The 24,606-nt window shown below is 35.5% G+C and overlaps 1 protein-coding gene across 3 annotated transcripts in view; it reads right to left on the bottom strand.

Moving 5' to 3' along the window:
- Positions 1 to 5,400: 5,400 nt before the first annotated feature.
- LOC149779691 (uncharacterized) overlaps positions 5,401 to 24,606 on the bottom strand; it is a 72,702-nt gene continuing 53,496 nt past the window's right edge. For all 3 annotated transcript variants that reach the window (XM_089940540.1, XM_089940539.1, XM_089940541.1), the window contains exon 9: positions 5,401 to 12,479. In XM_089940540.1, the coding sequence (XP_089796666.1) occupies positions 12,414 to 12,479 (66 nt within the window). In that variant the 3' untranslated portion in view covers positions 5,401 to 12,413. The remainder of the gene's footprint in view (positions 12,480 to 24,606) is intronic.

Below are 24,606 nucleotides of genomic sequence, written 5' to 3'. Positions count from 1 at the left end.
TTCGTATGTGTTGAAGTTGGGCATTACAGCTGGTTAAGTAGCAGCCTTATCTGAATGTAAACATGAAAGATGTAAAAGCTGGACAATAAGGAATCCTTAGCAAGCATATAGTCTTTAATGCTGACACCGCATGGTAAGTTCACCAGGGTTGGCTTGCTATTATGTTTGTCAATCCTATCCTTAGTTTTTATATTCACAGTAAGTGCATACGGTATTTATTAGTTATGTCAGTACCTTTTGACTGAAATGAAACACCATTTCTTACAAGAACTTGCAGACTGATAATTATCAAATAGGCAGTTGTTGCTATACCAGCATCACTGTATTTAAAGACACCATCATCGCAATTCATATCACTATTAGAGTGAAATGCTCTATAATCTGTTGTTTGTTCTGGTACCCATGTAAAGCTTTGAGATTTTAATAAGCCCATGGTGGTACAATGTTTCGACTGCAACAACATAATGAGCCAGTAGGTAGATGTTGCCAATCCCAATGGTACCGCAACAAAAACGCACTCCTAAAGCAATTCAGACCTCAATTCCTGAAATGTCTACGGACTACAATGCTGTAACCGTGCGGGTCATCATCGTACACTCCATGCCAAAGTATCAGCTCAGTCTAGTCAAGCTCATCCTTATCTTTGGACTTTACAGCAAACTCGTTTTATGGAGCTGACATGAACATGGCAGCTAATTGCCTAACAAACCTTCCCTTTTATATCAGCCTTGAACAAAAAAGATAAACTCAACCGGGAATATTGTTGAAGGAAATAAAAGCACCCTGCAAAAAGATTATTTGCATTGGTGGGGAATCCTACTGTCTAGCCATACCGTCTCCTTCGGAATGCTATGTTGGTGTGGAGTCCTACTGTCTAGCCGTACCGTCTCCTATGGAATGCTACGTTGGTGGGAGTCCTACTGTCTAGCCGTACCATCTCCTACGGAATGCTATGTTGGTGGTGAGTCCTACTGTCTAGTCGTACATTCAAAAATTACCAAAAGACTACGAGTCCATCTTGTGATGGTTTCTTTAGCAACAGCTATGCGATCTCTTTGGACATCGTTCTATTTTATTGTTGCCTTCGATGCTGAAAATTCTCTGCCTCAAGGGGGACAGTGATAGTTCTGATTGTTGTCAGAACAGTCCAAAGAATCGCCCTCAGAGCATCACGGATTCAATTGTTGCTTCAGTGACATGATGTTTAGTTTTATGTCTTTCATGATAACCTGTCCTTTGGGTTATGTTATGCCCTCTGTCACATCTCCCACTGGCAATAAAGGAAAAATAAACGAAATATATACTCAATACACCTGCAAACGGAAGAAATGGTGTTTGTGACTCGTAGTACCACGGTCTGCCTCGATAATTCGATGTTTAGTGCAATGTCCTTGACGATAACCTGTCCTTTGGGGTATGATGTGAGCGTGTTGGCAGATACGTTTAAGACCATGTTATTTCCAGATCTAGAGATATCGAGGAAACATGCCTTGTTTTACACCTCTCAGCCATACAAGTACACCATTACAACAGGTTTGAGGAACGTGTCTACACTCACCCCTCTAGACCAATTGAACTTTCATATCGTGCTGCTCATAAAGGAATTATAATATTCCAAAACCCCCAGATTCTGTGATGCTGAAACATTCGTACAAGCAGAGACTGAATTATAGCTAGCATACGTATTAACCCGGGATAGCCTCCACATAATTTCAAGGTTTTGCTTCTCATTTCCTAATTTTCCAGATATCTAGAAAAAGACTGCGACTAAAGTATCTCGCGAAGCAAAAGGAATCTGCATGTATCAGTCTTAATGTCAGGTTTCTGCAAACATTCATGCACATTTAGAACTTGAACCAAAACCGATGGTTTGGTTTTAGCAGGGTAGAGAATTGGAGGCAACTGGCTTGGCTCCTGATAGCTTGATCTGTACACCAACATCTGCTGTTTAAATGTTTTTCTATGGAGTACATATCTCTCATTAACAAAGAAAGTCACAAGTTTTCCAGTTAAAATATTTAATGGGCCAATTTATGTACAAAGCAACACATTATCATGGCACACATAGAGAAAAGACAATAATTATGAATCAACTTCAGCAAAATTCACACTGCATGCTTTCAATCTGATATTCTACTAGATACGTCTAAACAACTGCAAATATCTAAACTTAAAGTAACATGTAATGAAACACAACCTAATGTCGAGTACAAATACAAGATAGTGATTTCCAGTGAAAATAAAGAACTAGGGCAATTGATGTCATCCAAAAGCTAATATCAACAACTAATTTCTTTTTCTTCCAGATTTACTTGGACATTTATTTTTCAAATGATGACAGAAGAGAGACCTACTATTTGTAGTTACAGCCTTTTATTGGCCAAGTCAAAACAACTTCAATTCTGAAGCTAATTTAAACTTTAAGATCAAGGTTGATCTTGGGTGTTAACATATGAATGCACAGACGGTTTGCTTTTATGGGTTTAACACTAGTTTCATCACATGATGGCAGCCAGTATATATTTTGATGGAGGAAGAACCACAAGAAGATCCTGGGAAGAATTACTTGAAATCTTTCATCAAATGAACCTGGGAAAAAGTTCACTAGAGTTATCTTATAAAGCATCAATGGATAACTGTACATATTTTTTATACATACTTTGAGAATTTAATAGTTGCCATAAATTCTGGTACAGTAGGCAAAATACATTAATTTAAAAACAGCACTCGTAATAAAACCAATCTAATTTTTCCAATTCAAAGACTTGCATCACTGTTTACAATTTCTATTCCAAGTTACGATGTATCTACAAGCCTAAACATTCCACATTTCACATTTGAGGCTTCAACTCTCATGAACTTCAGTATTGGACCTACAACATACATATTTTTTCATCAACTGCTATTTTGTACTTATCAACATTATTCATGTCCGAACTAAGTTTTATCTGGATTTGACCTGTGTGTGGATCACGTTTCAGTAGCTGTATCACCTACAAGGTGGTCCAATTGTGTTAGGTGTATGCAATGAAAGAGTTTTAATATATAAGAGAAAAAGAAATGGTCCTAAAATTATTTAGTTGGTTTAATCACTTTTAAAACATGTTTGCTGCATGATGCCCCAGTGCTAGACTTAACTATAAACTGCCACACTGCCACATAGCGATATGACTAAATTTTTTTTAAAGCTACGTTAAAAATCCAAATCACACTTTTAAAACATTACTGTTTTAATTATGGTGGGGAAATGGAAGCCATGTGCTTTCACCCCATGGACATGCAAAGAAAGCTGACTTAACATACCTGGGCTACAACAGATCGGATGCAGTTATTTACCAGATCTGCCATTTCCTAAACATACTTGTTGATGCCAATTTGTGAAACAAGATCCCAAATAATCAGTTTTTAGCTTAGAATAGTTGATAATCCATTGGGATAAATGCCCACTGGTAGTCCAGGAAATTACCTGTATTGAAGTTCCACGTAAATGCTTTGTTATACATGTTCATTATGATGACCGTTCTTGGCTCTATCAGGTAGGTTCTTTTATTTTGTTGTACATGTTCAGGATAACCCTTATTGGTTCTGTAAGGTAGATGCTTTGTTACTCATGTTTATTACTGTTTATGTAAGGTAGATGCTTTGTTACTCATGTTCATTACTGGTTATGTAAGGTAGATGCTTTGTTACTCATGTTCATTACTGTTTCTGTAAGGTAGATGCTTTGTTACTCATGTTCATTACTGTTTCTGTAAGGTAGATACTTTGTTACTCATGTTCATTACTGTTTCTGTAAGGTAGATGCTTTGTTACTCATGTTCATTACTGTTTCTGTAAGGTAGATGCTTTGTTACTCATGTTTATTACTGGTTCTGTAAGGTATATGCTTTGTTACCCATGTTCATTATTGGTTTAATCTGGTAGATGCTTTTCTCATACATACAAGTTAATGGTCGTCAGTTTTATAAACGGTAACTATTAACAGCGAGTTACCTAAAATTTGATATATCTGAGTACATAAGGCTGCAGAGTACTCTTACTGCTAGAATTATTCCTCAGGTTATTCCTTTCACCAAATCATGTTTCGAGACTTTCAAGCTCTCTTTAAGCGGCATATTTCAACTTATCAGTATTTAACATAGATGTGCAGTATTACCACACTTTATTTCTCTTGTGCTATGTAGCACAGTGATTTTTCTCTCTACTGATACTTCAATAGTTTCTGTCAGGAGGGATTGCATAGACAGTGCTGACTAATATTCTTGTGAATTTAAAGATATTAACTTTGTTTTCATTTAACATGACAAAATAATTAAAAATTTATTTTTTTATAACAAAAGTTGTATCTGAATATGGAAAATCATATTTCTGCTCTTTTAATCACATTTTTGACAGGTGTCAGGCATGCCAACATGGTGATCAAATGGCATGTTGAGATGGTCATTTGGGCCAAATCCAGCTATGGACAAATTCTGGATTAAAACCAAACTCCAATATAAAAAAACTCAAATTGTTTATAGTTATTTGCTAGTGTGTGTTAATGTGTTATATACATGTATTCCTTTGTAATAATGCACATCATCCATCATCCAATGATTTTCTGGAGAACTGTTGCTTTCTGTTGAATTTTATGTAATTTCTCAAGTAAACTAAATATTTCTTTGTTTTCTTACTGTTTTATCTTTACTGTTGCTCTCTGATAAACATCTTCCATGGATGTTGGCATCCTTCTCAACATTTCCCTGCCTTTAATATCAGTAGTGAAGCATGTAAATTCTACACTTCAGTGACATCACTTCCTGTTTTTATCTACACTTCAGTGACATCACTTCCTGTTTATCAACAAGCTTTCCAGGTTCAGTACATTGTCTATCACTGGGTGTAAGCTTAATCGTCCCACTTTAGTTTTAGATTACAACTTTTACAACAGTTAATAAACACATTATAAATTCATCTATTGTAAGGTAATGATTTTTTAATGGGGGGGGGGGGGTCTGCTATTTTCTTTTGAGTAGTTTTCTTCCATAATAACATCATTAGGTTAGTTTTTTGCTCTATATCTAAGCAGGACACTTTTATTATATTAACAGACAAAAGTTTTAGAATAAAAACATCTGCCAGGCCTCCACCCCAGAACACTGTTGGTCCCTAATATAACTGGTATACTGTGGCATGTTGAGAAATAATGGGGTATACCATGGCACCAAATTTACCCATCTCTAGTATTTAAATAACCCTTTGTAATTTTTGACCTTTTTTCACCCGAGGCCTTATCAATTTTCATCATCAAAGAGAGAGAGAGAGAGAGAGAGAGAGAGAGAGGGAAAGAAAAAGATTAGAAAAATGAAATATAGGTCTCCTTTCTAGGAGTACAACAGTATGAATTACAAACACAGCTCATTCAACCACTGCTTTATCGATTCATGAAGAGTTAAAATCAGAAGGTAGAACATGGTGAACTATTCAGTTATAAGACTACTAATAACAAGTAATGATAGGAAGAAACCTTTGTCTCATTTTAAAAAACTGCAATTTATTTTTTAAAAGTTCTTACCTGCTATTTTAACTGAAACTAGATATAATATTAGAAAACATAATAAATGGTGCTTTTTTAAAGAAAATCTTATTTTTGTAACTCTTTCCAATAACTGTTGTTGTCCTTTGTATTCTTTTTTTCTCTCAATCTATTGATGAATGTGTTAAGCAAGGGAATACCATTAGTTTTTTCATTTTCTATAGCATCACTGTTCATTTCATTACCTATAGGAAAGTCTGTACTATGATCTATCTCACTGTTGGCAAGTTCAGTTATAGCAACATCTCACTTTATGGGCAAGTCAAATAGTCTTAGAGTCATTCCTCATTTTTGGACAGCTATTATACAGCGATACTCAGGGTTCCTGCCACAAATTTAAAAAAAGATTCCAGATCTTTTCCATATCTTTTCAAGAGCAAAAATATAAAAAAATTCCAGACCTCCCAAAGAGCTCCAAGTGTGCATCCTAAAACTTCTCCCAAACATAGAAGAGCAAATACTTTGCCAGTTCATGACTAAAGCAGTTGTAAAAAAAAACAAATGTAGCCATTTTTCTTTTTTTCCAGACATTTTCAAAACCTGGAAAAGCAATTTTCAACCTTCAGATGCATGGGAACCCTGAATATTAATGATCAAAGGCAGGTAATACAGTGAAACCTCTCTTTAGGGGCATGCAACATAGTGATACCATTCATGAGGGGCAGGTAATAGTGATACCTCTCTTCAGGAGCAGATAATAACGTCACCTATATTTGTAATGATCACACTTTTTAATGCACTTATTTTGTGAATGATGCAATAGAAATTGATAATAATGAGGTTTACAGGTATGGAAAATGCACAAACAACTTTAAAGAGAAACCACTAAATCTGACTTTTCAAGATAGGTTGTCTAATGTCATGTACAGTCTTGACATCATGACATGTGACTGACAAATTTTTCAAGAATGGTCATTTATTGTAATTCACTCTCTTGACAATGTCATGTGACTGGCAAACTTAAATATAAGTCATCTCTTGTCATGTACAATCTTGAGATGCAAATGGCAAACTTTAATTTATTTTTCTCATGCTCTACTCAAACATATTCCATGCTAAAGTGTTAAAATTCCCTCATCAAATAGGGAAATAGTTTGAATGCCCTGGCAAACATGACATCAATATTACAATCTGAATTTGATACAAATGACATTTTTAAACAGATCAAATTTAAATGTCTTCAAATTAGTAACAATTACTGAATTCTGCCCACAATCTGAACATTCTAATTCAAGTAATTATTGAATAGGATTTTTGAATCTGTATAATAACAGTGAAATACTAAATCCTGAAACGGACATGAAGCACAATGCAGCAAAACTTTATGTAGAAAAATCAAGTAAAAAACAAATGGCAGTGATGTGCAAATTAACTAATTATGATGAACAACCTGAACTGAGGCAAACTGATAATAGAACTACAATTATCCAGCTCCCCATCCCCCCCCAACAATTATAGTACTAATTAGGAAAAGAACCAGAATGGAAGCACAAAACAGTTGGTCTATAAAGATGCAAAACAATTGGCAAACTGCCCAAAGTAGATAGGACAATGATACTGGGACCAATAACAGGGTATGAAGACTTTTAATTAAAATATTAATTTCACAAAAATCACTCCGATGCAAGAAAGCAATTTCTAACATGCACTCAAACCTTTCACTACCTTCAGACCATGCATCACATAACAGTGTATGTCAACTGATTTGTTACATTGTAAATTATCACAAATTGTTTCACTACTGTACTGTCTGTTACATAACTTGTGTATGCTAATTCATCTGTTTACATCATGAATTACAATTTCTAATAATACTTTGCTGTGTCATGTAACAGGCTATGCTAACTGATTTGTTACAGCTTGAACTATCATAACTGCTATTGTTGATTTAAGTGTATGCTACACGATTGCTATGTCAGTGTCAGTTAAGTGTATGCTACACGATTGCTACTTCAGTGTCATTTAAGTGTATGCTACATGATTGCTACTTCAGCGTCATTTAAGTGTATGCTACACGATTATCATGATTGCCATTACTTATTTATGGTTTGTTATCTTTTTTCCCCCCTCATATTTCATAAATCTATGAAAAATCTAATTACTTTTAACTTCTAAAAGAATTATACAACATTTTATATATACATGTCAATTATTCTAATTACTTTCCTACTGCCATTCATTATTGGAAAAATAATACAAATTGTTTGAAAAATTAAAGATTTCTAATGGTCATGTGATACAATATCAGGGATCCTCTTTTTTCAAATGCTAACTCCTTCAGACTACTGGTTTATTGTACTGTAATTTGTTCGTTACATTTTTTTGATTATCTGCAAACAATGTAAAAGGTTTGTTCATGAAACTTACACCATAACACATCTATTTTTAGCTATGGTGATCTTGCCCTTTCATGTGCGATTCCAAAATTGACAGGCTTCTATACCTTAAGGTCCCTCTCCACCAACTTTCGTTAAAGCATGTGCTCTATAACTGTGATATTAGGCAAAATCATTATTCTTCTTTCGGCGACTTTAAAATCTGTGACCCCTAAATGAATATGATTCTTTCTTACCCACTAAGTCATCCACAAATACAAGTGCAGGTACATGGTTAAGAACTGAAATTTTGTTGTGCAGATTGATCTCGATCTTGTATCTTTTTTTAACCCTGAACTTGCAAGCATTCAAAGTGCAAGCTATTCATGGTGTTTGGTCCAGGTCTGTGATGTAGAACTAATGTAAAGAACATGTTCCTGCTTTCCAGTCAGTGACCTTGACCTTTTGGTTCCAATATTTGTTTCTTTCTTAACCAAGACTAAGCAGTCCATTAAGCATGCTATGTAGAACTAATATTATTTAGCAGAAATCACTTTTCTTCTTGTATTCACAGTAACAATGACTTTTGACTTTCAGTCATTAAAATTTAATAGGATATTATAAATATTCTACATGTTTAATACAGCATGCTTGCTATAAAAAAAAGCATCACCATTTTCTATACGAAAGCTGTGCGATAATATGGTACACACTTTTTAAAGAAAGCACACACTGCATATCCCAAATATGATTTCTTTTTTTTTGTAGGCATCTACAATATGATACTACTATTATAAAATGAAAAAGCTCATCCTGTCAAAATTCTATCATTCATTTTTTTCAAACATGATTTTTTGCAAATTAAAGCAATCAAAACCGATGACAAGCATCATATCATTAATATACTGATAAAACAAAAATGTCTTACAATGTGATAGTTTAGGTAAAGTCACACAAAATCTGTTAAAAAATACCAGAGGCTTTAAAATATGAGTATAAAGCACACTCTCAAAATCTCAGCTCTAAACACGAGGTCCAAGTGGGAATGGTATCACTCTCATGGCTTAAATAAATGAACAGATGACCTTTTCATTTAGCAGCCTGATGTACTGGTAGGAACTCAACCCTGGAAAACTGTCTCCTAGTAACCATCAATAAAACCCCATATACTGAGTTGACAAAAATTAAAATAAAATATAGTCTCTAGATCTAGAGAGGGAATAATCTCAGCCAATCATAATACATGCTTAAGGTGGAGCAAACTCCGACTGGAATTCAGTCTCTATACTGGCAACAGGCCCAGCTAATCAGATACAAGGTTACCTCACTAATATGCATGGAGTTTGCTCCAAATCCAACTCATCCAACATCTTGATAATATCCGATTATACAAAAGTTCTATCAAAATCTGATTAGGAATGCTATTTGCTAGACTGTATATAAGCTCAGCCAATCAATTTCAAGTTCATATAAAATAATACAAATGAATTTCACTCATAAGCACACCCAATCTAGATCCTGATGACATATGCTTGTCTAAGTCGAGTCTCTAAAATAAACCTCCATATCAGATACAGGACCAAGTCATAAAACAGGTCCTTCTTATAACAAAAAGAATCCAACATTTTCACTCCGGTTAAAAAGACTCTCAAGTGGAATGAAGCTCATCCAACCAAATGCAAGATGACCTAATTAATTAATAAGCTCATCCAATCAAATGCAAGAAGACCTAATTAATAAGCTTATCCAATCATATGCAAGATGACCTAATTAATATGCTGATCCAATCATATGCAAAATGACCTAATTAATATGCTTATCCACTCATATGCAAGATGACCTAATTAATAATCTCCAATCATACGCAAAATGACCTAATTAATATGCTTATCCAATCATATGCAAGATGACCTAATTAATAAGCTTATCCAATCATATGCAAGATGACCTAATTAATATGCTGATCCAATCATATGCAAAATGACCTAATTAATATGCTTATCCACTCATATGCAAGATGACCTAATTAATAATCTCCAATCATACACAAAATGACCTAATTAATATGCTTATCCAATCATATGCAAGATGACCTAATTAATATGCTGATCCAATCATATGCAAAATGACCAAATTAATATGCTTATCCACTCATATGCAAGATGACCTAATTAATAAGCTTATCCAATCATATGCAAGATGACCTAATTAATATGCTTATCCAATCATATGCAAGATGACCTAATTAATATGCTGATCCAATCATATGCAAAATGACCTAATTAATATGCTTATCCACTCATGTGAAAGATGACCTAATTAATAATCTCCAATCATATGCAAAATGACCTAATTAATAAGCTCATCCAATCATATGCAAGATAACCTAATTAATAAAGCTCATAATATGCCTAGCTTGCTCATAATACAAATCATATCTTCATGATATGAGCCACAATCAGATCTGACTTCTTGGATTCCAGTATGACAATAATTCATCCAATTAAACATCAAACTCATCATCCAAGCCCATGATGATTTAAGACTATATTTCAAAATTACACTAGAAATATGGCCTCCAGAGTGGCAAGAAACGCAGCCAATCAGATGCAAGACTACCTCATCAATATGTGTGCATCTACGCATTATTAAATTTGTTTATGATCCCGAGTATATATTCCAAGTTTGATCCAATCAGAAATAAAACTTCCAGAACGTTAAAAAGCCCAGCCATCTGGATGCAGGTCACCTCTTTAGTATGCATGTATTTTACTCATTATCAAATGTGTCCCAGATCTTAATTATACCTGCAAATAGGTTTTGATAAAAAAACTGGATTTCAGAAATATAGCCTCTAAAATTGTGACAAGGTCTGCAAAACAAATGCAGGATCACTTTATTAATATACTTAGATCCAACTCAACAATGAACCAATTGAAAATCTTGATGATGCAAGTCTATTATTAAGATCAGAAACACGACTTCCAGAGGGTATCAGCCAATCAGATGCATGTAGTTAGTATGCAAAGATCTCTATCATACTGATACGTATCAATGATACAAGCAGGGTTGCATACAGGACTTGGTAAATGTGGGAACTTGCCCAAAATGAAACTAAAAACACGGGATAACAACATAGTGATAACAGAAGCATCCCAGTATGGTGAAAAAAATCCCCAAAGCAAACTTCAACAATTTTAAACAGCAACAACAAGTATAATAAGTGTATTAAATGCATATAATGAATTCTGTATATTACAGTAAGACACTTAACTTTAATTCAAATCTTTTATTTTCTAGTAACTATTATCTAGTCACCATTAAAGAATCAAACCATGGGTTGCAAAATGTACCACTCCTCTGTCCATTCTTGTGTCTTACAAAATATTGTTGCATATTTCCTGCTTGTCACATCATAGCTGTCATGCATGTATTTTTGTTATATTGTCACTTAGTTTCAAATTCTATAATGACTGTTTGTGAGGAGACAATTCAATACGTCTTTCAAGGGTTGACATCCTTAAATTAGTCTTTTCAAGTGTTAATGTATTTTCTTTGCCAGTTTTTACACAGCAACTGAAAAGCATGTTATTATTTCATTCATTTCCATCAATGGTCCTTTTTTGTCCCAGTCTGAACTGAATGAGTATTGTTTTGTTTTTTCACTCTATCACTGGATGGACCCTCAGTTTCAGCTCTGCCATCTTCAGGCATATCATCACTAACAACATAGGTGTTAGCCTAATTCATTTGTTTGTTCATGGTCACCACGCTTACTGACACAAACATCAGCACCCTAGGTGTTATTACGAGTATTATTGACCCAAAATGTCCCCTGTTTTAACAGGTTTTGCAATTAATGCATTGTCCTGACAAGCATGCTCTCCTAACTTTATTTAGTAACCAGACAAATTTCTGCCACACGACACAGGAAACGCACGACATGTTTCATCACTAGGACAACATATCTGCTGAGTGACAAATGTAATTTTTACATTTAAACAAAATATGAAGAAAAAAAATCTGCACAATTCTTATTTTTGCATGACACTGCCTGCATAGAATTGAAAATTTTGCAGGAAATTTCCAGCGTCACGTCCTAGATGCAACCCTGAACAAACATGTATTCCAAGTTTTACCGACAGCTGATTAGAAAAATATGGGATCTAGAGTGGTAACAAGCAACTATTGACAGATGGACAATGCTCAATGTATGACATAAGACAGACACAGGGCTATACCATAATCTTAGGTGGCCTTAATGGACAAGTTATCTAAACAATCACTTCACAGAAAATTCCTATCTGTTTTGTTTCCATCTTGTCTCAATTTTCTCACAAATCATATAACAGTTTGACTGGATAAGAAATTCATATCTATGATTAAATCAATTATATAACTTTAACACAGCACTATGTATCTACATCAAGCCCTCACGGTATAAATTTTCACGATTTTAGGAAACTAAGGCAGTCACACAATCAAGAAAATATAAAATGACAATACTATCTATACATGCAGCGCTATGACAGAATCTCTATCCATCTTGTGACTCCACGGCTCACGAGTTCCCTGTTGACAAATACTGCCTGAAAGAAAGAAGAAAAAATATTAAAACTATGTATTATCTGTCTTTGTAATTAATCTGAACCAGCAAAATATAAAGGGTGTACTTCATCAAATCCAGAAAGATATCCCCAATTGTAGTAGTCCAACCTGGGTACGAAGGAGAACTGCATTCAATGCAGAAACATTAAAACCCATGAGTAGTTGCTCTTGGGTATGAAGGGAGGACTCAATTCAATCCAGGAAATATATCCCACTTAGTAGAAGTCCCACTTGAGTATGAAGGGAGGACTTCATTCAATCCAGGAATATATAACCCCATTAGTAGAAGTCCCACTAGGGTATGAAGGAGGACTCCATTCAATCCAAGTATATACATCCCGATGAGTAGTAGTGCCAATGGGGTTCGAAGGGAGAACTCATTCCAGAAACATATATCCCAATTAGTAGCCGTCCCTTTTGGGTATAAAGGGAGAATTTCATCCAATCCAGGCACATATACGTTGAGGAGTTGTAACCCCAAATAGAAAATCAACCAAAAGGACCAGTATCAAAGCATATGAACTTTGCAACAGATTGAGTAAAACTGAAACAAAAAAATTGACACTTCCTGCTTTTTGCTTGAAATTGGCAAATAAAATCTGCAGAGAACGTCGGCCAGGTGACGGTAAGGATGTCTATGTGATGGTAAGGATGTATTTGATGGCTAGGTGATGGTAAGGATGTATTTAATGGCTATGTGATGGTGAGGATGTATTTGATGTCCATGTGATGGTAAGTATGTATTTGATGGCTAGGTGATGGTAAGGATGTATTTGATGTCTAGGTGATGGTAAGGATGTATTTGATGTCTAGGTGATGGTAAGGATGTTACTGATGTCTAGGTGATGGTAAGGATGTATTTAATGGCTAAGTGATGGTATGGATGTATTTGATGGCTACGTGATGGTGAGGATGTATTTGATGGCTAGGCGATGGTAAGGATGTATTTGATGTCTATGTGATGGTAAGGATGTATTTAATGGCTAAGTGATGGTAAGGATGTATTTGATGGCTAGGCGATGGTAAGGATGTATTTGATGCCTAAGTGATGGTAAGGATGTATTTGATGGCTAGGTGATGGTAAGGATGTATTTGATGGCTAAGTGATGGTAAGGATGTATTTGATGCCTAAGTGATGGTAAGGATGTATTTGATGGCTAGGTGATAGTAAGGATGTATTTGATGCCTAAGTGATGGTAAGGATGTATTTGATGGCTAGGTGATGGTAAGGATGTATTTGATGGCTAAGTGATGGTAAGGATGTATTTAATGGCTAGGTGATGGTAAGGATGTATTTAATGGCTAGGTGATGGTAAGGATGTATTTGATGTCCATGTGATGGTAAGGATGTATTTGATGACTAGGTGATGGTAAGGATGTATTTGATGGCTAGGTGATGGTAAGGATGTATTTGATGGCTAGGTGATGGTAAGGATGTATTTGATGGCTAGGTGATGGTAAGGATGTATTTAATGGCTAGGTGATGGCAAGGATGTATGTGATGCCCATGTGATGGCAAGGATGTATTTGATGGCTAGGTGATGGTGAGGAGGTATTTCATGGCTATGTGATGGTAAGGATGTATTTGATGACTAGGTGATGGTAAGGATGTATTTAATGGCTAAGTGATGGTAAGGATGTATTTGATGGCTAGGTGATGGTAAGGATGTTATTGATGTCTAAGTGATGGTAAGGATGTGTTTGATGTCTAGGTGATGGTAAGGATGTATTTGATGTCTAAGTGATGGTAAGTATGTATTTGATGGCTAGGTGATGGTAAGGATGTATTTGATGTCTAAGTGATGGTAAGGATGTATTTGATGGCTAGGTGATGGTAAGGATGTTATTGATGTCTAAGTGATGGTAAGGATGTATTTGATGGCTAGGTGATGGTGAGGAGGTATTTCATGGCTATGTGATGGTAAGGATGTATTTAATGGCTAAGTGATGCTAAGGATGTATTTGATGGCTAGGTGATGGTAAGGATGTATTTGATGTCTAAGTGATGGTAAGGATGTTATTGATGTCTAAGGATGGTAAGGATGTATTTGATGGCTAGGTGATGGTAAGGATGTTATTGATGTCTAAGTGATGGTAAGGATGTATTTGATGGCTAGGTGATGGTAAGGATGTATTTGATGGCTATGTGATGGTGAGGAGGTATTTCATGGCTATGTGATGGTAAGGATGTATTTGATGACTAGGTGATGGTAAGGATGTATTTAATGGCTAAGTGATGGTAAGGATGTATTTAATGGCTAAGTGATGGTAAGGATGTATTTGATGGCTAGGTGATGGTAAGGATGTATTTGATGGCTAGGTGATGGTAAGGATGTATTTGATGGCTAGGTGATGGTAAGGATGTATTTGATGGCTAGGTGATGGTAAGGATGTTATTGATGTCTAAGTGATGGTAAGGATGTTATTGATGTCTAAGTGATGGTAAGGATGTATTTGATGTCTAAGTGATGGTAAGGATGTATTTGATGGCTAGGTGATGGTAAGGATGTATTTGATGTCTAAGTGATTGTAAGGATGTATTTGATGGCTAGGTGATTGTAAGGATGTATTTGATGGCTAGGTGATGGTAAGGATGTATTTGATGTCTATGTGATGGTAAGGATGCATTTAATGGCTAAGTGATGGTAAGGATGTATTTGATGGCTAGGTGATGGTAAGGATGTATTTGATGGCTAAGTGATGGTAAGGATGTATTTGATGGCTAGGTGATGGTGGGGATGTATTTTGATGTCTAAGTGATGGTAAGGATGTATTTGATGTCTATGTGATGGTAAGGATGTATTTAATGACTAAGTGATGGTAAGGATGTATTTGATGGCTAGGATATTACAAGGATGTATTTAATGTCAACATAAAGTTGAACACAAAGATTTGGTTGAAATCCAAAATGAGTTATGGGAGTTTAAACTACAGAAAGTTATGGGAACTGAAACACCAAACGTTATGGGAGTTGAAACAAAGAAAGGAAAATGGGCCATAACTAAGCAGATTATTATATGTACTCAATAATCAAACTCGTCTGCAATCCCGTCAGTACACAGCTTCCGGCTAGATTTGTTGGAAATCTAACTCTGGTGTATTTACTGTGCAGAAACAGAAATGGGTGGGTGTCAGAGGTATATATCCTAAATGCTTCATTCAGCCAAGGCCCCATCAATATTAGGCAACTATGTCTGAAATTCAATCATAAATAAATCAAGTGAGTGGAAACTGACAATCAAGGAATACAACTCTGCTAAAGACATTATGTAGAACACTGAAAATCAAACACAAAGCCCAATCAATATCACACTGCCATCACATTTTTACAAAATCCAAGCTAATCAGGGGAGTTATTGTGCAGACACAAAATTGAGTAGGTCTTACTATCAGGGGATAAAACTCCACTAAAATGTTGACACTCAAACTGCAACAAGATTTCATCAATATCAAACTGGATTAAAAAAAATCTGGTTAAAACATGCAATAATAATTAAGGGAGGAATTACAACATTCAATAATAATTAACAGAATTACAACATGCAATAATAATTTTGGGAGTAATTACAACATGCAATAATAATTTTGGGAATAATTACAACATGCAATAATAATTTTGGGAGTAAGTACAACATGCAATTACTACAATAATAATTTAGAGAGTAATTGTTCAGAAACAAGTGTATCAGACTCTAAGGGGCTACAGCTGTGTCAGACTCTAAGGGGCTACAGCTGTGTCAGACTCTAAGGGACTACAGCTGTGTCAGACTAAGGGGCTACAGCTGTGTCAGACTCTAAAGAGGAATCAGGATTTGTGCTAAATAATGATCAAGATTATTGATAAATGAACTGAGATCTCATCAAGCTTATACCAAATTTGGTTGAAAGACAACGATAATTAAGGAGATAATCTAGAGAGGCAGTGACCCTGATCCTGGGGTCCAAAAACGCACTTTACAATCATAACAAACTGCTCTGTGTGCAACTTATGATCAAAATATAAAACAAAATTATCATTTGAAAAACTCATTAACTAACCAAAAATGTTCAACTTGATTTGAATAATTTCACAATATTTATTGTCACATGAATTTGTTCTCCAAGACTATTGATGCTTAAGTTATTTCATGTGCATGTCAGTGTTCACATCATAATTAAGTCACAATAATTTCTTAATTTTTGCAGCAAATATATTATACTTCTCTCTTTTCATAACAAATCTGTAAAATAAATACCTAAGTACATCAACTATAATAAAATAATCTCATACATCCACTCATCTTTTTCTCCAATGGACAAAACCTGTTGATATACCGCTCGAGCTATTTTTGCGGCTTTGGCAAAGATTTCTTTAGCCTTCCTTTTTGTCGCCACTGGCTTTTTTGTGCAATCATTTCTTTTCTTTCTCAACGAAAGCCTTTTTCCATTCAAGCTGGTGCTTGTATTGGCGACATGCAGTATGCATATTCTAACAGAGGGCTCCATCTGTTCTCTCATGCAAGAAATCTTTCTTCTTATAGTAATTAACTGCGCTTAAATTTTTCTGTGTGCAGATTCTTTTGTAAGTGCTGTTCCAAACTCTTCCAACTGCGATTACCGTAATTTAGATCTTGCTTGCCGAGGTAACAAAATGCCAGTCCTCTAGCATTCAGGTTTCTTACAAACTGACCAACTAAATTTCCATCAACTTTTAACTCCAGCCATTCCCATTTCCATACATTTTTTAAAACCTTTATCTAAACTTTTTGTGTCATGGTCTCTCTCAACAACTCGGGACGCCATGTTTTACAAGCATTCTTCTTCTTTCCATTCCCATCAGTTTCCATTACACGAAGATTCATTGGAAGAATTTAAATTTTTGACCAATCAGAATAGTCTTTATATGGCTCTTGTGCTAACTAATAAATGGAATGAATACTTTACAAGGGTCGTAGCGGAATGTGACTGGACAGAAAGTTTTTTTTAAAAACTGGATCGGATATGATATAAAAAAAGGACTATATCAATAAAAATCTGATTAAAGTCAGGAGAAAATTGGAATTCAGTTTTAAAACGGAGAAAAATCATGTCTGTATATAGGATTATGCTCAAAATTAAACAGTAAGCATAGCCATTTAGGTTGTTTGTTATCATCAACACTGCACAATATTTACCCTGGTGGTAGTGTATCGTGAAACAGACTCAAAATGTTTATACTGGGAATATTTATTTTATGGTAGTGTACCACAATACAGTCTCAAACTGTCTATACAGGAAAAAATATTTACCCTGGTGGTAGTGTGCCAGGATACTAAGGGTGTAATGATACACCAATTTACCTGTAAATTGCGATAAAAAATGCCCATAACGGTATATCGCGATTCAAGTATAGTAATACTGGTATACCGGTTTTTTTTTCTTTTTTTCATCAACATTAGCCTGTCTGGAACTAGCTTTGAGCACACCAATGTCTTTTACTAGGCTTAACAAAATGGTAGCTTCTGTGTATGAGCTAGTGAAGAACCCAAGAACAAAGAGTTCTGTTTGGAATCATTTTTCACTAAAAAGGGAGATTAGCACTAATACAGCTGACAAAATTGTCGCTGTGTGCAATATGTGCAAAACTGAAATCAATCACGCAGACAGTACGACAAACCTCTCGACTCATTTACAGCGTCATCATCCATCAGTATGTTCCGTAAGTACTGTGCAAGAGAGTGACACAACCTCTAACGCAACAGCCGAAGGTTCCATTAAAAGTGTACGTATTGTTTCAGATTGACAACCAAAAACTGCGGATATGCTAGGTGCACAGACTAAATACAAATCTTCAGCACCAAGGTCCACAGCTATCACTCGTGCTATTGCTAGTTTCATCGTTCACAATTACGGCCATAGAGTGTTGTATCAAACAAAGGATTTATAAACATGGCATCGGCGCTTGATCCACGATATGTTGTGCCATCTAGATGGGTCTTCTCTGAGAAAATGATCACAGATATGTATTTACAAGTCAAGGAAGACGTAAAAGCATTCTTGCACTTAGCATCTAAAATTGCATTAACAACTGACAGTTGGACTACCAAAGCAACGGAATCATATGTTACAGTAACTGCATGTTTTATTTCTCTGGACTGGAAAATTCAGAGTTATGTTCTACAAACACGGGCTCTACCCAAGAGTCACACAGTGCAAATATTGATGCAGTTCTGTTGTCAGCTGTTAATAAATGGGGAATTCCATCCAATCCTCCACTGATAACTGACAATGCTTCAAACATGTCTGTCACAGCATCAGAAGCAGGATGTAATCCGCATATTGATTGCTATGCACACACTTTAAATTTAGCTGCCCAGAAAGGCCTGAAAATCAATGATATTAGCTTGGCATGATCAGAAGAATTGTCAGCAGTTGCTGCAGGAATATTCACACAAAACCAAGCTCCTAAAATTACCAAAACACAAACTAATTCAAGATGTTTGTACCTGATGGAACTCAGCAGCTGATATGATTGAAAGGTTTCTGGAACTACAACCAGATGTATATGCTGCCCTAACCAGCAAAGAGGTGTGCAGTGTGAACAAAGCTGTAAGTACCTTGTCGGAAACTGATATTAGCAATGATGAAGAACTATTGTTATGTTTAAAACCACTAGGGACAATCACAATAGTGTTGTGCACAGACGAAACACCCACCATATCCATTATTCTTCCACTGCAGAGTCAACTGTTGACTACATTTATGGCACCATCCATTCATGATCCAACATTGGTGAAATTATGAAGGAAACAAATTTTTCCTCCAGATAGCAACTGCTCTGGACCCCAGGTTCAAAAACCTCCCTTTTCAAACAACAATCAATCTGTAGTCTTCAACGGCTTGGCTCTGGCTGCATCCACTTCGTACGAACAGAATCAGCCAAAGAAAGTTAAACAGGTATGCCAACAGGATTCATTTACTTATGTTATACCTCTTCCTGCATTACCAACCTGGTCAGCTGAGGATATCAGCACAACTACATCTCACCAATGAAAAGAATAAAGACAGATGAAGATGCTTCTGACTCATCCACATTAGCAAAGCTGACTCTGTTTCTGTCTTGTCTACATCTGCTGATGCTTGCATTGCTCTAACAGTTAAGTTCTTTTTCTCCAAAGATAACTAATGCTGGTCTTGCTTCCATTTTTGAAGATGTATATGTTGTGAAAGTGGAGAAAAATATTAAGAATGTTCTTGAAAAAGTGAAGAAACTGAGTGCTACAAAGATAGGAGTCCATTCCTCTTGCCCAGAACCCATTATAATGGTGGCAAGATCATCAACATCAGTTTCCTGTGTTATCCAGTTATGCAAGAGAGTTGCTCTGCATACCAGCAACATCTGTCCCTTCTGAAAGAGTCTTCAGTACTGCAGGAGATATTGTGTCAAGCCAAAGGGCAGCAATCAGCGCAGAGAATGTTGATATGCTACTAAGAACATGACTATACCTTAATGTCTCCTTAATGAACTCTGGACTTTGATTTATTAACTTAAGACATAAACAAGTTTCTCTAGAAAAATGTTAATATGCTAATCATTTGTTTCAGCACAGTTAAATAAGATGACATCTTCCAATTTTGTCCAGTTGTAAAAGACTTTGTTTTATCTAGTCACATTAAATATTTTGTGTTTTTTTTTATTGGAGAAATGTATAGTTTGACAGTGTTGCCAAGTTATAGATGAAAACAAGGGGTTTACATCAGTGATCAAATTATATTATTAGTTTAATTTTGACAGTCACAGAAATATTGTTTCTAGTCAGCCAGATTAGGTTCTTCTTTGATTTTATTTCTTCTGCCTGTTAAGTAATTAGTCTCACAGATTTAAACGAAAGGTTTGGCATCACTGATATTAATTTACTATATTATTCATTTTTTAATCAAAGTAGGATATTTATCAATGTGATAATTTATCATTATGTGTAGTCTTTCTTCTGTTTATCCCTTGTCATGATTGTACTGCAAGAAATGAATCTTTAGATTTGGAGACTTTATAATCAGGCAAAATAATCCTATAACTCTTTTCCAGTATTCTGTTTCTTGCTTGTAGAAGTTTTCACATGTTGATATATTTATTGTTTTCTAAACAAGAGATGTGATTATTACAGTTACTGGGTGTTTTGGTGGAATTAAAAGCACGACGGTTTCATTTTCTTCTTCGTAGTTTATTAAATGCAAGGAAATTGGCAATTTTTTTCAGTACAAAATATGCAAAATCAACGTTCAAGTCATAAATGATATCAATGACCAATACGTATTGATACATATCGCAATAGAGACATGCCATATTGCAATACATTTTTTCCTGGCAATACTCACCAGAACAATATTTATTTTATGGTAGTATACCATGATACAGATTCAAACTGTCTACACGGGACAATATATATTTTATGGTAGTGTACCACAATACAGACTCAAACTGTCTACACGGGACAATATTTATTTTATGGTAGTGTACCACTATACAGACTCTAACTGTCTATACAGGACAATATTTATTTTATGGTAGTGTACCACTATACAGACTCTAACTGTCTACACGGGACAATATTTATTTTATGGTAGTGTACCACTATACAGACTCTAACTGTCTACACGGGACAATATTTATTTTATGGTAGTGTACCACTATGCAGACTCTAACTGTCTACACGGGACAATATTTATTTTATGGTAGTATACCATGATACAGATTCAAACTGTCTACACGGGACAATATATATTTTATGGTAGTGTACCACAATACAGACTCAAACTGTCTACACGGGACAATATTTATTTTATGGTAGTGTACCACTATACAGACTCTAACTGTCTACACGGGACAATATTTATTTTATGGTAGTGTACCACTATACAGACTCTAACTGTCTATACAGGAAAATATTTCTGAGATAGATGCACTAACCACTAGGTCACTAGAGCGGTCGATCAAGAAGGAGAACCAAAATCATTTTATAGGTTTCCAAAACAAACCCTAACACTAGCCATTTAACAGGCTTCCGCAAAATGAAACCCTAACATTAACCATTTTATAGACTTCCAAAAGCAATTCAGAACTTAGGTGCTTAGCATTTGCAACTGAGCACTTTGGTGATGAAAACAGCTGACAAATTTACACATGGATTCCAGCGATGAATCTCACAACAACATCCATATCCGATCTCAACAATTTGTCAGCATTAATTTTCACTAGCAATCGAGAAAATACAACAAGCACCGTGAATTCTTTTGCCTTCACCAAAACTCAAAAGGTAATCAGTAATCTTGGTTGGGGATGGGACTGAATTTGGGGCTGAAGGAAGAGATTTAAAATCAACTTGGTAATGATCAATGCCAATGTGATGCCACTGCCATTTAAATTTCAACTTGGTAATGATGATGTGATGCCACTGTCATTTAAATTTCAACTTGGTAATGATGATGTGATGCCACTGTCATTTAAATTTCAACTTGGTAATGATGATGTGATGCCACTGTCATTTAAATTTCAACTTGGTAATGATGATGTGATGCCACTGCCATTTAAATTTCAACTTGGTAATGATGATGTGATGCCACTGTCATTTAAATTTCAACTTGGTAATGATGATGTGATGCCACTGTCATTTAAATTTCAACTTGGTAATGATGATGTGATGCCACTGTCATTTAAATTTCAACTTGGTAATGATGATGTGATGCCACTGTCATTTAAATTTCAACTTGGTAATGATGATGTGATGCCACTGCCATTTAAATTTCAACTTGGTAATGATGATGTGATGCCACTGTCATTTAAATTTCAACTTGGTAATGATGATGTGATGCCACTGTCATTTACAATTCAACTTGGTAATGATGATGTGATGGCAACTGTCATTTAAAATTCAACTTGGTAATGATGATGTGATGCCACTGTCATTTAAATTTCAACTTGGTAATGATGATGTGATGCCACTGTCATTTACAATTCAACTTGGTAATGATGATGTGATGCCACTGTCATTTACAATTCAACTTGGTAATGATCATGTATTTCAAGGACTTCTTTCCACAGCATGTCATTTACAACATGAACCATAAAAGATCATTTTCTTTTAATATATATCAAGCAAGGTGAAACAGCCGTAAAGTACTGACCATTTTATTGAGGTGGGAGCTGTTATTTGTGGTCTGTAATTTTTATAAAAATCTCAGCCCCTTCCTCTTCTGAAAATTGAATGATCAGTCTCAAAGCAATATATGACAACTACTGATAAATTTTTAACATTTCATATCAGATTGAGCACTTCATACGTTTATTGTCTTGTTGATTTATTTTTCATTTGTGTTCTTGCAGTTGTGTTATCTGTCATTTTTAATTCCCCATATATATATATACACACACACACACACATCATTCTCATTAGGAATTACTACTTATATTTCATAATTAGGATTGTCATTTAAAATCAAAATTTAACCTAATGTTAAGCCCTAGGTGTTTATAATATCTTGCCTGTGAATTACTCATCCTAAACACAATACTGAGCAATATTAAATTTATAGAAAATAAAAAAAACCCACAGCAAATATCAAAAGAATAATGCAACTAAATTTACAAGGTTGATACTAAAATCTTGTCACTAACAACTCATGTCAGAATGAAAGTCACTAACAACTCATGTCAGAATGAAAGTCACTAACAACTCATGTCAGAATATGAGTCACTAACAACTCATGTCAGAATGAACGTTAGCGAAGTCAGTGACATGTATTACAAAAATTAAATATTTTTCAGGAAAACCTGCATTCCTCTATGACAACACAAACCTGGATTGGGCCCTATCAAATCGGGACACGATGGAGTATAACTGAATATCCATAGACATCAAAGGACTATGTAATGTCATGGCAGTAATTAAAAAAGTGTAAGCCCAGCCTCAGCCGATGCTTGAAGGATTTGCAACTGGAAAGTAAGCATCAGTGAGAGCATTAGCCCAGCCTCAGCCGATACCTGATGGATGTGCAACTGGGAGGTAAGCATCAGTGAGAACATTAGCCCAGCCTCAGCCGATACCTGATGGATCTGCAACTGGGACGTAAGGATCAGTGAGAACATTAGCCCAGCCTCAGTAGATACCTGATGGATTTGCAACTGGGAGGTAAGCCTCAGTGAGAGCATTAGAAGCCTCAGCCGATACCTGATGGATTTACAACTGGGAAATAAGCATCAGTGATAGTATTAGAAGCCTCAGCAGCTGCCTGACGGATCTACAACTGGGAGGTAAGCATTAGTATGAGAGGAAGAGGAAGACGGGACACAAATTTACCATACAGACATTGCAAAACATTTAAACAATGCCAATTGTCTGTTTGAGTCTTGACATTTAAGTTTGTCAGACATTTTTAGAAAATTCTCTAACAGATTTATCATGCAGGTGATGTGCATAAAAAACACAGGTACATTAAAGTGTCTGAGGTACCACTGTAAAGTTAGTCTGGTTACCTGATTAATTCCACTGAATCTAATATGAAAAAGATTCCAGACCAAACCCGTACAAGCCAATATCATGATATGATCACAGATCCATAATTTCAGTTTAGCAAGACTTGCAGTCAGATTGCAAAGGTTGGCAGGTCTAACTATACCACATCATCTGCTCCATTCATACATAACAAGTCTGACTATACCAAGTCATCTGCTCCATTCATACATAACAAGTCTGACTATACCAAGTCATCTGCTCCATTCATACATAACAAGTCTGACTATACCAAGTCATCTGCTCCATTCATACATAACAAGTCTGACTATACCAAGTCATCTGCTCCATTCATACATAACAAGTCTGACTATACCATGTCATCTGCTCCATTCATACATAACAAGTCTGACTATACCAAGTCATCTGCTCCATTCATACATAACAAGTCTGACTATACCAAGTCATCTGCTCCATTCATACATAACAAGTCTGACTATACCAAGTCATCTGCTCCATTCATACATAACAAGTCTGACTATACCAAGTCATCTGCTCCATTCATACATAACAAGTCTGACTATACCAAGTCATCTGCTCCATTCATACATAACAAGTCTGACTATACCAAGTCATGTGCTCC

Source organism: Sinohyriopsis cumingii, chromosome 17, assembly GCF_028554795.1.
Source record: "Sinohyriopsis cumingii isolate HCF-2022 chromosome 17, ASM2855479v2, whole genome shotgun sequence".
NCBI classification, from domain to species: domain Eukaryota; kingdom Metazoa; phylum Mollusca; class Bivalvia; order Unionida; family Unionidae; genus Sinohyriopsis; species Sinohyriopsis cumingii.
Note: the sequence above shows the minus strand (reverse complement) of the source record. Positions and strands in the feature narration are given on the sequence as shown.